Source organism: Ranitomeya variabilis, chromosome 6 (assembly GCF_051348905.1).
Source record: "Ranitomeya variabilis isolate aRanVar5 chromosome 6, aRanVar5.hap1, whole genome shotgun sequence".
Classification (NCBI taxonomy): Eukaryota; Metazoa; Chordata; class Amphibia; order Anura; family Dendrobatidae; genus Ranitomeya; species Ranitomeya variabilis.
The window spans coordinates 122,346,487-122,361,838 of NC_135237.1; the positions used below are offsets into that span (position 1 = coordinate 122,346,487).

Consider the following 15,352-nt stretch of genomic DNA (forward strand, 5'->3'; position numbering starts at 1 on the left):
AAAAAATGTCTGTAATGTGGTAATCCCTATTCCACCGAACCTCAAATTATTTTCAGATATGAGGGGTATTAGGAGAGAATAGAATCTATTTGAAATGTCAGTGAAAGGAGGATTATTTCTCACACGTGGCAGCAACAAACTCTGGGACGCAATTAAATCTGCCGAAATGTTTGTAATACGGTAATCTCTGCTATGCCAGCAGACTCTAAATTTTTTCCGATATCATTGGATATATTAGAGAATGAAATCTATTTGAATTGTCAGTGAAAGGGTAATTTCTTACAGGTAGCATTAACAAACTCTGGAACACAAATAATCTTGCTGAAATGTCTGTAATATGATAATCTCTACTACGCCACCGGACCCTCAATTTTTTCAGATATCAGAGGTAATATTAGAGAATGGAATGTATTTGAATTGCCCCTGAAACATTTGTTTCTTATATGTTGTAGCAGCAAACTGTGGGACACAATGAAACCTGTCGAAATGTCTCTCATACAATAATCTCTACGATGCCACTGCACCCGAAATTATTTTAAGATATGAGGGGTATTAAGATAGAATAGAATCTATTTGAATAGTTGCTAAGAGGCTTATATCTTATAAGTGGCAGCAACAAACTGTGAAACACAATCAAGCCTGCTGATATGTCTGTAACTTTCAGTCCCTTAACATGAAGGGATTACCTGCCAATCACAGCTGTAGCCATATTGGCTACTGTACAGCGTTTGGAAAACAAACCTATATCTCTTTTTGATAAATGTTTTTAGTGGAGTCAATGATAATTGAAAATTCAAACTACAATCCAACTCCCATTCTTTTTGAGGAAAGTATCTGTCAAGAAAATGCTTATAAGGCATGTGAATGACACTTTGTAAAATTGCAAACACTTTGTATGATTAATAAATAAAGAAAGTTTAAATTACATATCCACTTACTGATCATCAGCCTTAACAAAATACACATTGTGTGTGCCAATACCAAGGAAAGCAGCTGCCTTCTTCATGGAGTAGTGACACTGTTGAAAACAAAATAATGACTGTACATACAGATGGAAAATTAATAGAAAGATTTACAGAAATATTGTTTAAATGAAAGAATTTGATAGTCTAACATATATGGAAAAAGGTAAATATACCTAACGAATAATGCAGGGAAGTATATGTTTAATTCATTACCATATGGACTAGGTAAAGTAATGATTGCAGCTATTTCCAAGAGTAAACACATTCAACAATATATTAAAATGGATATTCATGGCTCATAGAAGAATTTAACCTTACAAACAACTTAAGAGGAGCCTATCAGTAGAGATTTTCATGATTGTACAGTGAGTAGCTTTGTAAGCATGTCCAAGTAAAGATTAAACGTATGACTGGGAGAGAGAAAAAAAATTACCGTATGTCAACAGCAAACAGTAATCTGCTTACGTCATCTGGGCGGAACTGAAGCAGCAAACAACTCTGTGATTAGTGTCTTACCTGTAATCATGTCCACTGTTCCTTGATGATGTCCAGCATATTCTCACTCGGAGCAGGAAACCAATCAATGAACAGCGGATACGATTACAGCAACAAACCTGATTACGGTCAGCACTGTTCACAACTTCTGCTCTGCCCAGAAGACTAGAACAGAGACGTAAACAGTGGTGATATGAGTTCACTTTCTATCGCCTACTCAAACATCCAAATCCCACAATTATAACATCAGCTGAAAAACTGTGCTGACAGATTTCATTTTACATGGTACATATATTTTCCCTGTGAAGAAAATATATAGATGTTGGAGATGTTATTTTGATAGTTGCTGCAGTGTAGCGCGCCTCCGAAATTTGTGGACCAGGCTGCCCATTCAAGTTGTGTGGACAGCCCGCTGCCCTCAGCCACTCCTGTATCACTGCTGATCGAGTTGGTGATTGCTAGGTCTGTATAACTTTTTTAATCAGACACAATCTACTGTAAAAATAATACTTTTTTGCCTTCGGTAGCTGTAGTGGCAAATAATAATTTCAATTCCTACAAACAAATTATTTTGCAAACGTTTTTGTGTATCTATTATATAAGAAAACTACATGTGCTGATTGTGCACTCCAATGTACTTTATCAAAAGTAACTTAATGTAAAAAATTGGAAAATAATTATGATTATACAGTAGCATTCAGTATGAAATTACTTTTTTCACCTTCTTGAAGCATCAAAAGCAAGTTTTCAATGCACTGTACACACCACAGGACCTTCATACTATAGGAAATAGAATGGCTGCATATATCTTGTCTGTACAGCTGTAGCTACCAAAATGAAAATCCCTGTGCATGGACATCACTCAACTATTGGCTACAGTTCAGGCTTTGTACACTGCTTGTGCTCTGCATGCACATTATATACTCCTCAACATTGAATTTAATTATAATACCAAGAAGAAAAAGTTGTGAAATTATGGAAATCACAGGATCAAGAGAGATGTCAATGGTATACAGATGATGAAAAAAAAATTGAAACAAATTTATTAAAACATCTCAATTTATTTTGTATTCAGTATAAGCATCAGAAATTCATCCACTTACCACTCTGGCATGCTTTTATTGAGGTTATTAATGGTTATCTGAGGAATTTCCTGCCACACAATGTACTTGGGCATGAAAATCATCAAAATCTGCTGCTGTCAACGCCATTTGCAATTGCTGACCAGAGGCATCCCAGATGTGCTCGACGGGAGACAAATCCAGAAAGGCTGCAGGCCATACTAGCATGTTTAGGCCACACAGGTTGCTCCCAGTTGGAAGAGCAACATGAGGCCTAGAATTGTTATATTGAAAAAGGGCTCTTGGGACAATTAACAGAAATAATCATACCATTTGTTCCAAGTCAATGTAATGCCAAGCGGTTAGTTTACCTGGGATAAAGACTAGAGCTGTCAAACTTTCATACATTATGCCACTCTACACAATAATCCTGGTATGAAAAATTTTCATGGGGGCCTCTTCAGTTCGAAGTCCACATGGTCTCCAGGCCAATCTCCAGCAATCATTACACTCATCGCTGAAGAGGATAGACCTCAATTGCAGTCTGAATAGTTCCATTACAGCATCTGTTCTGGAAACCGCATGAACAACTCCATGAAGAGGCCTTCATGAGGGAAATTAACAACTGTACTAATTCCGATGTTATTGTGTGGGTTGGCGAACTGAACAGTAGTTTGACCCCTCTAATCTTTATTCCTGTTACACTATCAGCTGGATGTTACATTGATTTGGTTCTGGAATCAGTGGAACAGCCATTTCTTCTTAGTGTCCCAGGAGACATTTTTCCACATGATGCCATGCTGCATGTTACTTAGACTACTGTGAGCAGCCTAAATGTGCCACCATGGCCTGCAGCATCTCTGAACGTCTCTACCATTGAGCAGATATGGGATATAATTGGTCAGCAGTTGTGAAGGGAAAAGCTAGCAGAGGATCTTGCATGCCCAAGGGAATCCCGTTTAGCAGAACTTTGCTCAGACAACCATTGATAACATCATAAGTAGTTTTCAAAGTTGTGTAAGTGTGTATATTTTTGCAACTGGAGCTCATACGTGAGTCGATAATGAATATGTTGAGATGTTTTGAAAATATTGTTTGCATGTTTTTAAAATTTTCCTGTAATTAGCATGTCTATCGATCTCATGATTTCCATAATTCCACAACTCTTCCTTCTTGTGATTGCAATTTTAATGTTGAGAAGTGTATAAGCTGTGGAAATTCCTCATCCTGAAATTAGATGAAGTGGTTACTGTGGCCTCTGACCCATTATATTGTTTTTTCAACTGTTACCTATCTGAAGTGTAAAGGTTAGAAAGAACAGTAAAATTAAGCACAGAACTTCTCATTAAAAAAGCTCCATTGACATGACGCTTTAGAATGGTCAAAATCTAAATGAAAATCTCTAAAATATTTTGTAGCACACAAACATATAAAATGTTTCACAAATATTAAAAAGCCCTGATACTTGTCAATGCCCATCTCAATAAGAAATCTCATTAAAAATGCAAACCAGTTCCTGACTTTGTGGTTCATTTTTGCCTGAGAGTCTGCAATCTGTTTTAGCTTGAAAAATGGTTATAAAGAATGAGTTTAGAGATGTCATTCAGAATATATATTTCTTCATACTCATTCATTTAAATATTTTTAAACGAGTCTAATTCCCAATGATCTGTGATTTGTGTTCCCTAAAGTCTATAGATTCTTGTATTCTCCAGATAAGCCAATGCGGTTTGTAATAAATTGGTCTCTCCAGATTTGTCATAGAACAGAATGAAAAAATGTTAATTACAAAGGGATTGTTTGCCGAGGTTTTGTTTTAATTCTCTCCCAAATGATTCTATAAAGCATTTTTCACAATCTAAAAATCAATCTCTTTAAATTCCACAGACCAGGCTGTTAGCTGCATGAAATATTTAATACCACTGCCATGCATCCACCAGCATTTTCTAAATCACCACTTAAATAATAAATCTGTCTCTTTCTTAACTTCTAAAGGTTTTTGTTCTTTATCTATGTCTGCCTTCAAATTATCCATTTTCATTGAAATGTTAATTATTTGAGAAATGGAAAATTTTATTTTATTTGCATAAAGTAAAATTACTCCTACACTAAATGAAATGGATCTGTAAAACTAACACTATATTTTTTATGAAATGGAATGTATTCACTGGTGTATTGCGACAAAATTAATATTTGATATATATCTTATAGGTTGGAGTTTGGCAGTTCAACCTCCTGAGCACCTATGTTTTGTGAAACCAATCTCTTTATGCCTGTAGATGTTTGCCTGTGGGAGACATAAAGGGGAGAAGAAATAGGACACAACTGATCAAGCAAATTCATTACTTTTTTAATTATATTCTATGTAAGTTACATTAACATTTGTAAAATATTCTACTCTATGGATATGCCATAAATGTCTTTTATTGGGTCAAAGCTTTAAAAAAAAACTTTCTGAACCATGCTATCTTAGATCCAGACTGCCCAAGCTAATATCCCATGGGAGAGCTAAAACATATGGATGTAGAGTCCATCAAAGTGGAGCAGAGGTCTCTTCTGAGACAAAGGGGAAGGGTTCTTAACCCCTTCACCCCAAAGCCTGTTTTCACCTAAGTGACACGGCCAATTTTTACAATTCTGACCACTGTCACTTTATGAGGTCATAACTCTGAAACGCTTCAACGGATCCTGGTGATTCTGAGATTGTTATCTTGTGACATATTGTACTTTATGATAGTGGTAAAATTTCTTCGATATGACTTGCATTTATTTGTGAAAAAACTGAAATTTGTCGAAAATTATGAAAATTTTGCAATTTTCAAATTTTTCTTTTTTATGCCCTTAAATTAGAGAGTTATATCACATAATATAGTTAATAAACAACATTTCCCACATGTCTGCTTTACATCAGCACAATTTTGGAAACATATTTTTTTTTGTTAGGGAGTTATAAGGGTTAAAAGTTGACCAGCGATTTCTCATTTTTGCAACAAAATTTGCAAAACCATTTTTTTTATGGACCACCTCACACTTGAAGTGACTTTGAGGGGTCTATATGACAGAAAATGCCCAAAAGTGACACGATTCTAAAAACTGCACCCCTCAAGGTACTCAAAACCACATTCAAAAAGTTTATTAACCCTTCAGGTGCTTCACAGGAATTTTTGGAATGTTTAAAAAAAATTGAACATTCAACTTTTTTTTCACAAAATTTTTACTTCAGATCCAATTTGTTTTACTTTACCAAGGGTAACAGGAGAAATTGGACCAAAAAAGTTGTTGTACAATTTGTCCTGAGTACGCCGTTACCCCACATGTTGGGGTAAACCATTGCACATGGCAGAGCTCGGAAGGGAAGGATCGCCATTTGACTTTTCAATGCAAAATTGGCTGGAATTGAGATCGGAACCCATGTCGTGTTTGGAGAGCCCCTGACGTGCCTAAACAGTGGAAACCCCCACAAGTGACACCATTTTGGAAAGAAGACCACCTAAGGAACTTATCTAGATGTGTGGTGAGCACTTTGAACCTCCAAGTGCTTCACAAAAGTTTATAATGTAGAGCCGTAAAAAAAATTAATATTAATTTTCACAAAAAATGATCTTTTTGCCCCAAATTTTTTATTTCCCCAAGGGTAGCAGGATAAATTGGACCCCAAAAGGTGTTGTGCAATTTGTCCTGAGTACGCTGATACTTCATATATGGGGATAAACCACTGTTTGGGCGCATGGCAGAGCTCGGAAGGGAAGGAGCGCCATTTGACTTTTCAATGCAAAATTGGCTGGAATTGAGATCGGAACCCATGTCGTGTTTGGAGAGCCCCTGACGTGCCTAAACAGCAGAAACCCCAAAAAATGACACCATTTTGGAAAGAAGACCCCCTAAGGAACTTATCTAGATGTGTGGTGAGCACTTTTAACCCCCAGTTGTTTCACTAAAGTTTAGAATGTAGCACTGTGAAAATTAAAAAATCATTTTTTCTTTCCACAAAATGATGTTTTAGCCCGCAATTTTTTTCCCCAATTGTAACAGGAGAAATTGGACCACAAAAGTTATTGTCCAATTTGTCCTGAGTACGCTGATACCCCATACATTGAGGGGAACCACTGTTTGGGCACACGGCAGAGCTCGGAAGGGAAGGAGCGCCGTTTGAAATGCAGACTTAGATGGATTGGTCTGCAGGTGTCATGTTGCATTTGCAGAGCCCCTGATGCACCTAAACAGTAGAAACCCCCCACAAGTGACCCCATATTGGAAACTAGACCCCCCACGGAACTTATCTAGATGTGTTGTGAGAACTTTGAACCAACAAGTGTTTCACTATAGTTTATCACGCAGAGCCGTGAAAATAAAAAATAAGTTTTGTTCCACGAAAATTATATTTTAGCCCCCACGTTTTTATTTTCTCAAGGGTAACAGGAGACATTGGACAACAAAAGTTGTTGTCCAATTTGTCCTGAGTACACTGATACCCCATATATGGGGGGGAACCACTTTGTGCACACGGCAGAGCTCGGAAGGGAAGGAGCGCCGTTTGAAATGCAGACTTAGATGGATTGGTCTGCAGGTGTCATGTTGCATTTGCAGAGCCCCTGATGTACCTAAACAGTAGAAACCCCCCACAAGTGACCCCATATTGGAAACTAGACCCCCCACGGAACTTATCTAGATGTGTTGTGAGAAATTTGAACCCCCAAGTGCTTCACTACAGTTTATAACGCAGAGCCGCGAAAATAAAAAATATATTTTTTTCCACGAAAATTATATTTTAGCCCCCATGTTTTTATTTTCCCAAGGGTAAGGCTGGTTTCACACTTTCGTTTTTATCTGCATATAAACGCATGTAAACACGGTAAAACGCATGCGTTTTTATAGAAAAACACAAGAAAACAAGAAAAAAACAAAAAACCCTACCCCTAACCCTACCCCTAACCCTACCCCTAACCCTACCCCTAACCCTAACCTGAAATACGTGGCACTGAAATACATGGCACTGAAATACGTTTATATACGTATATACATATATAAGTGCCACGATATTTCAGTTGCCACGTATATAAGTGTCACGTATATAAGTGCCACGTATATAAGTGCCACGTATATAAGTGCCACGTATATAAGTGCCACATATTTCACATAAATGCCACGATATTTCAGTGGCCACGTATTTAAGTGCCACGTATTTAAGTGCCACGTATGTCACGTAAATGCCACGATATTTCAGTGCCACGTATTTCAGTGCCACGTATTTAAGTGCCAAGATATTTCAAAGACGTGGCACTGAAAGACGTGGCACTGAAATATCGTGGCACTGAAATACGTGGCACTGAAATATCGTGGCACTGAAAGACGTGGCACTGAAATATGTGGCACTGAAATATCGTGGCACTGAAATACGTGGCACTGAAATACGTGGCACTGAAATATCGTGGCGCTGAAATACGTGGCACTGACATATCGTGGCACTGACATATCGTGGCACTGACATATCGTGGCACTAAAAGACGTGGCACTGAAAGACGTGGCACTGAAATATCGTGGCACTGAAATATGTGGCACTGAAATACGTGGCACTGAAATACGTGGCACTATGACTGTCAGAAAATGTTCATTAAACAGTTAGGGGTGAGTTTAGGGGTAGGGTTAGGGTTAGGGTTTGGATCCCTTTATCACCTTGATGGTGGTGGGTGACTTTTCAGTGTGTGTTCTGTTTTTTTTCTATAAAAAGGCATGCGTTTTTTACGCAAACAAACGCGTTGAGATCGGATGCCATGTCGCGTTTGGAGAGCCCCTGATGTGCCTAAACAGTGAAAACTCCCCAATTCTAACTGAAACCCTAACCCCAACCCTAACCCTAGCCCTAACCCTAGTCCTAACCCTAGCGCTACTTTCACACTAGCGGTTTTTTTGCATACGTCGCAATGCGTCGTTTTGGCGAAAAAACGCATCCTGCAAAGTCATCTGCAGGATGCATTTTTCCCCATAGACTAACATTAGCGACGTATTGACACACGTCGCAAGCATCGTGCGACGGTTGCATCGTGTTGTGGCGGACCGCCGGCAGCAAAAAACGTTACATGTACCTTTTTTTTGTGCCGACGGTCCACCATTTCCGACCGCACATGCGCGGCTGGAACTCCACCCCCACCTCCCCGCACCTCACAATGGGGCAGCGGATGCATGGAAAAACAGCATCCGCTGCCCCCGTTGTGCGGCGCTTGCACAGTATGCGTCGGTATGTCGGGCCGACGCAGCGCGACGGCCCCGTACCGACGCTAGTGTGAAAGTAGCCTAACGGGAAAATGGAAATAAATATATTTTTTTAAATTTTATTATTTTTCCCTAACTAAGGGGGTGATGAAGGGGGATTTGATTTACTTATATAGCGTTTTTTGGGCTGATTTTTATGGTTGGCAGCCGTCACACACTAAAAGACGCTTTTTATTGCAAAAAATAGTTTTTGCATCACCACATTTTGAGAGCTATAATTTTTCCATATTTTGGTCCACAGAGTCATGTGAAATCTTGTTTTTTGCAGGACGAGTTGACGTTTTTATTGGTACCATTTTCAGGTACATGACATTTTTTGATCACTTTTTATTCCGATTTTTGGGAGGCGGAATGAACAAAAACCAGCAATTCCTGAAATTCTTTTAGGGGGGGCATTTATACCGTTCTGCGTTTGGTAAAAAGGATAAAGCAGCTTTATTCTTCGGGTCAGCACGATTACAGCGATAACTCATTTATGTAATTTTTTTATGTTTTGGCGCTTTTACACAATAAAAACTATTTTATATAAAAAATAATAATTGTTTTTGCATCGCTTTATTCTGAGAGCTATAACTTTTTTATTTTTCTGCTGATGATGCTGTATGGTGGCTTTTTATTTGCGGGACAAGATGTCGTTTTCAGCGGTACCATGGTTATTTATATCCGTCGTTTTGATCGCGTGTTATTCCACTTTTTGTTTGGCGGTATGAGAATAAAGCGTTGTTTTTTGCCTCGTTTTTTTTTTTTTTACGGTGTTCACTGAAGGGGTTAACTAGTGATATAGTTTTATAGGTGGGGTCATTATGGACGCGGCAATACCAAATATGTGTACTTTTATTGTGTGATTTTTTTTTTTATTTAGATAAAGAAATGTATTTATGGGAATATATATATTTTTTTCTTTATTTAGGAATTTTTTTTTTTTTTTTTTACACATGTGGAAAATTTTCTTTTTACTTTTTTACTTTGTCCCAGGGGGGGACATCACAGATCGGTGATCTGACAGTGTGCACAGCACTCTGTCAGATCATCGATCTGACAGGCACATTGCAGAGGCTTGCCGGCGCCTGCTATGAGGAATTCTCAGCAGACGCCGGCAAGCAGGGTCATCTCATGACCCGGAAGGAGTCCCGCGGCCATCTTGGATCCGGGGACTCCTTCCAGGTCACCGGAGCAGCGCGATCTCATCACGCTGCTCCGGTGGGAGAGCGCAGGGAGCCCCCGCCCCTGTGCGATCCCCCTCTATGCCGCTGTCACTATTGACAGCGGCATCAGAGGGGTTAAATGCCCGCGATCGGCGACAGCGCCGATCGTGGGCATTGCTGCGGGGTGTCAGCTGTCATATACAGCTGACACCCGCACCCGATCACCGCGGCGCTCAGCGCGAGACCGCGGTGATCGATGCGCCGTACTAGTACTGCGGCTGGCACTAATGCAGTGCCGGCAGCGCAGTACTAGTACGGCGCATGTCGCGAAGGGGTTAAGGAGGCATTGTTTTTTTGTGATATAAATAAAACATGTACAGGGTGGGCCATGTATATGGATACACCTAAATAAAATGAATGGTTGGTGATATCAACTTCCTGTTTGTGGCACATTAGTATATGGGAGGGGGAAAACGTTTTAAGATGTGTGGTGACCATGGCGGCCATTTTGAAGTCGGCCATTTTGAAGTCAGCCATTTTGGATACAACTTTATTTTTTCCAATGGGAAGAGGTTCATGTGACACTTCAAACTTATTGAGAATTTCACAAGAAAAACAATGGTTGCTTGATTTTAACGTAACTTTATTATTTCATGAGTTATTTACAAGTTTCTCTTTGTTTACAGCCGTTGACGTATCGCAGAGGTTAACATGTGAGGAGCAGATAGAAATTGTGTTGATGTCTGGGGAACGCAGTACCCGTGTCATTGCAACAGATTTCAATACAAGGCACCCTACACAAGAAAACTGTCACCATTCCCATGTTATTTAGGTGTAATCATATAAATGGCCCACACAAAAAGTTTGCCTCATCACTGAACATAATGTTCTATGTAAACTGAGGGCCCTGTTCCAATTTTTGTTTTGCCCATTCTGCAAACTCCAAATGGAGTGGGTTGTGCTTCACAAAATCCTAATATTTGTAAAAATTAATCAATGCCAATTAAATTTAGTGTAGATCAATTAGCATGTCCCATTACATTGGCCTGTCTGTTGTGAATTTGGATTTTGGGCTCCCCCGGTGGCCACTGGTGGAATTGAACTTGTGTCATCATCTTTCCTGTTCACCTGTTCTCATCAGATCTGGGTGTCGCTATATAATCTGGCTTCTCTGTTAGTTGCTTGCCGGTCAACAATGTTATCAGAAGCCTCTCTGTGCTTGTTCCTGCTCCCAGACATCTACTAGATAAGTTGGACTTTCGTCCATGTTTGTTTTTGCTTTTTGGTTCCAGTTCACAGCTGCAGTTTCGTTACTGTGTCTGGAAAGCTCTTGTTGATCAGGAATTGCCACTCTGGTATTATGAGTTAATGCCAGAGTCCTAAAGTAATTTCTGGATGGTGTTTTGTTAGGGTTTTCTGCTGACCATGAAAGTGTTCTTTCTGTCTTCTGCTATCTAGAAAGCGGACCTCAAATTTGCTAAAACTATTTTCCTGCTGTGTTTGTTATTTCATCTAAAATCACCGCCAATATATGTGGGGGGCCTCTGTCTCCTTTTTGGGCATTTCTCTAGAGGTGAGCCAGGTCTTATATTTCCCTCTGCTAGCATTATTTAGTTCTCCGGCCGGCGCTGGGCATATAGGGATAAAAAGTAGGACATGCTACCTGGCTACTTCTAGTTGTGCGGTAGGTTTAGTTCATGGTCAGTACAGTTCCCATCTTCCAAGAGCTTGTTCCTATATAGGCTTATGCTATGTTCTCTAGCCATGGAGATCATGACAGTTTGACCGGCCCACTAAAGGGTTAATTCCTTGGCTGAGAAAGGAGTGAAATAAGAAGTCTGCTGAGAGTTTTTTTTTTTTTTTTTTTTTTTTGTGCTCTTAATTGGATCATTTGCCAGTCTGTCTATGCTGCAGTCTTTCTTTTTTTTCTCTCTCCTTCTAATCTTTGAATGGCTCTGTGTTCACCTGTTTATTATGGATCTTCAGAGTGTAACTGCAGGTTTGAATAATCTCACCACGAAAGTACAAAATTTGCAAGATTTTGTTGTTCATGCTCCGGTATCTGAACCGAGAATTCCTTTGCCGGAATTTTTCTCGGGGAATAGATCTGGTTTTCAGAATTTTAGAAATAATTGCAAGTTATTTTTGTCCCTGAAATCTCGTTCTGCCGGGGACCCTGCACAGCAGGTTCGGATTGTGATTTCTCTGCTCCGTGGCGACCCTCAAGACTGGGCTTTTTCATTGGCACCAGGGGATCCTGCGTTGCGCAGTGTAGATGCGTTTTTTCTGGCCTTGGGGTTGCTTTATGACGAACCTCATTTGGAACTTCAGGCAGAAAAAACTTTGATGTCCCTATCTCAGGGGCAAGATGAAGCTGAAATTTACTGCCAGAGATTCCGTAAATGGTCTGTGCTTACTCAGTGGAATGAGTGTGCCTTGGCGGCTACTTTCAGAGAGGGTCTCTCTGATGCCATTAAGGATGTTATGGTGGGGTTCCCTGTGCCTGCGGGTCTGAATGAGTCCATGACAATAGCTATTCAGATCGATAGGCGTCTGCGGGAGCGCAAACCAGTGCACCATCTGGCGGTGTCCACTGAGAAGACGCCAGAAAGTATGCAGTGTGATAGAATTCTGTCCAGAAGCGAGCGGCAGAATTTTAGACGGAAAAATGGGTTGTGTTTCTATTGTGGGGATTCTACTCATGTTATATCAGCATGCTCTAAGCGTACTAAAAAGCTTGATAAGTCTGTTTCCATTGGCACTTTACAGTCTAAGTTTATTTTGTCTGTGACCCTGATTTGCTCTTTGTCATCTATTACCACGGACGCCTATATCGACTCTGGCGCCGCTTTGAGTCTTATGGATTGGTCCTTTGCCAATCGTTGTGGGTATGATTTAGAGCCTTTGGAGACTCTTATTCCTCTGAAGGGGATTGACTCCACCCCATTGGCTAATAATAAACCACAATACTGGACACAAGTAACTATGCGTATTAATCCGGATCATCAGGAGATTATTCGTTTTCTGGTGCTGTATAATCTACATGATGATTTGGTGCTAGGATTGCCATGGCTGCAGTCTCACAACCCAGTCCTTGACTGGAGAGCTATGTCTGTGTTGAGCTGGGGATGTAAGGGGACTCATGGGGACGTACCTTTGGTTTCCATTTCATCATCTATCCCCTCTGAAATCCCTGAGTTCCTGTCTGATTATCGTGACGTCTTTGAAGAACCCAAGCTGGGTTCACTACCTCCGCACCGTGAGTGCGATTGTGCTATAGATTTAATTCCGGGTAGTAAATACCCAAAGGGTCGTTTATTTAATCTGTCTGTGCCTGAACATGCTGCTATGCGAGAATATATAAAGGAGTCCTTGGAAAAGGGACATATTCGTCCATCGTCATCTCCCTTAGGAGCCGGCTTTTTCTTTGTGTCAAAAAAAGACGGCTCTTTGAGACCATGTATTGATTATCGGCTTTTGAATAAAATCACGGTTAAATATCAATACCCATTGCCGTTGCTGACTGATTTGTTTGCTCGCATAAAGGGGGCCAAGTGGTTCTCTAAGATTGATCTCCGTGGGGCGTATAATTTGGTGCGGATCAGGCAGGGGGATGAGTGGAAAACCGCATTTAATACGCCCGAGGGCCACTTTGAGTATTTGGTGATGCCTTTTGGTCTTTCTAATGCCCCTTCAGTCTTCCAGTCCTTTATGCATGATATTTTCCACGATTTTTTGGATAAATTTATGATAGTGTATCTGGATGATATTCTGATTTTTTCGGATGACTGGGACTCTCATGTCCAGCAAGTCAAGAGGGTTTTTCAGGTTTTGCGGTCTAATTCTCTGTGTGTCAAGGGTTCTAAGTGCGTTTTTGGGGTTCAGAGAATTTCCTTTTTGGGATATATTTTTTCTCCCTCTTCCATTGAGATGGATCCTGTCAAGGTTCAAGCTATTTGTGATTGGACGCAGCCCTCTTCTCTTAAAAGTCTTCAGAAATTTTTGGGCTTTGCCAACTTTTATCGTCGATTTATTGCTGGTTTTTCGGATGTCGTTAAGCCATTGACCGATTTGACTAGACAGGGTGCTGATGTTGCTAATTGGTCCCCTGATGCTGTGGAGGCTTTTCAGGAGCTTAAGCGCCGTTTTTCTTCTGCCCCTGTGTTGCGTCAGCCTGATGTGGCTCTTCCTTTTCAGGTTGAGGTCGACGCTTCTGAGATCGGAGCTGGGGCAGTGTTGTCGCAGAAAAGTTCTGACTGCTCCGTGATGAGGCCTTGTGCCTTCTTTTCCCGTAAATTTTCGCCCGCTGAGCGGAATTATGATGTTGGGAATCGGGAGCTTTTGGCCATGAAGTGGGCGTTTGAGGAGTGGCGCCATTGGCTTGAGGGGTCCAGACATCAGGTGGTGGTATTGACTGACCACAAAAATTTGATTTATCTTGAGACCGCCAGGCGCCTGAATCCTAGACAGGCGCGCTGGTCATTATTTTTTTCTCGGTTTAATTTTGTGGTGTCATACCTACCGGGTTCTAAGAATGTTAAGGCGGATGCCCTTTCTAGGAGTTTTGAGCCTGATTCACCCGGCAACTCTGAGCCCACAGGTATCCTTAAGGATGGAGTTATTTTGTCAGCCGTTTCTCCAGACCTGCGGCGGGCCTTGCAGGAGTTTCAGGCGGATAGACTGGATCGTTGTCCGCCTGATAGGCTGTTTGTTCCTGATGATTGGACCAGTAGAGTCATCTCTGAGGTGCATTCTTCTGCATTGGCAGGTCATCCTGGAATTTTTGGTACCAGGGATTTGGTGGCAAGATCCTTCTGGTGGCCTTCCCTGTCACGAGATGTGCGAGGCTTTGTGCAGTCTTGTGACGTTTGTGCTCGGGCCAAGCCTTGTTGTTCTCGGGCTAGTGGATTATTGTTGCCCTTGCCTATTCCTAAGAGGCCTTGGACGCACATCTCGATGGATTTTATTTCAGATCTGCCTGTTTCCCAGAAAATGTCTGTCATCTGGGTGGTGTGTGACCGTTTTTCTAAGATGGTCCATTTGGTTCCCCTGCCCAAATTGCCTTCTTCTTCCGAGTTGGTTCCCCTGTTTTTTCAAAATGTTGTTCGTTTGCATGGTATTCCTGAGAATATCGTTTCTGACAGAGGAACCCAATTTGTGTCTAGATTTTGGCGGGCATTCTGTGCTAGGATGGGCATAGATTTGTCTTTTTCGTCTGCTTTTCACCCTCAGACTAATGGCCAGACCGAGCGGACTAATCAGACCCTGGAGACATATCTGAGGTGTTTTGTGTCTGCTGACCAGGATGATTGGGTTGCTTTTTTGCCATTGGCGGAGTTCGCCCTCAATAATCGGGCCAGCTCTGCCACCTTGGTGTCCCCGTTTTTCTGTAATTCGGGGTTCCATCCTCGATTTT

At 40.9% G+C, this 15,352-nt stretch overlaps 1 protein-coding gene across 1 annotated transcript in view; it reads right to left on the minus strand.

The window, feature by feature from the left end:
• GADL1 (glutamate decarboxylase like 1) overlaps window positions 1-15,352 on the minus strand; it is a 503,402-nt gene that overhangs the window by 230,110 nt on the left and 257,940 nt on the right. Inside the window, exon 7 of the mRNA XM_077268963.1 lies at window positions 939-1,018. Coding sequence (XP_077125078.1) covers window positions 939-1,018 — 80 coding nt within the window. The remainder of the gene's footprint in view (window positions 1-938; window positions 1,019-15,352) is intronic.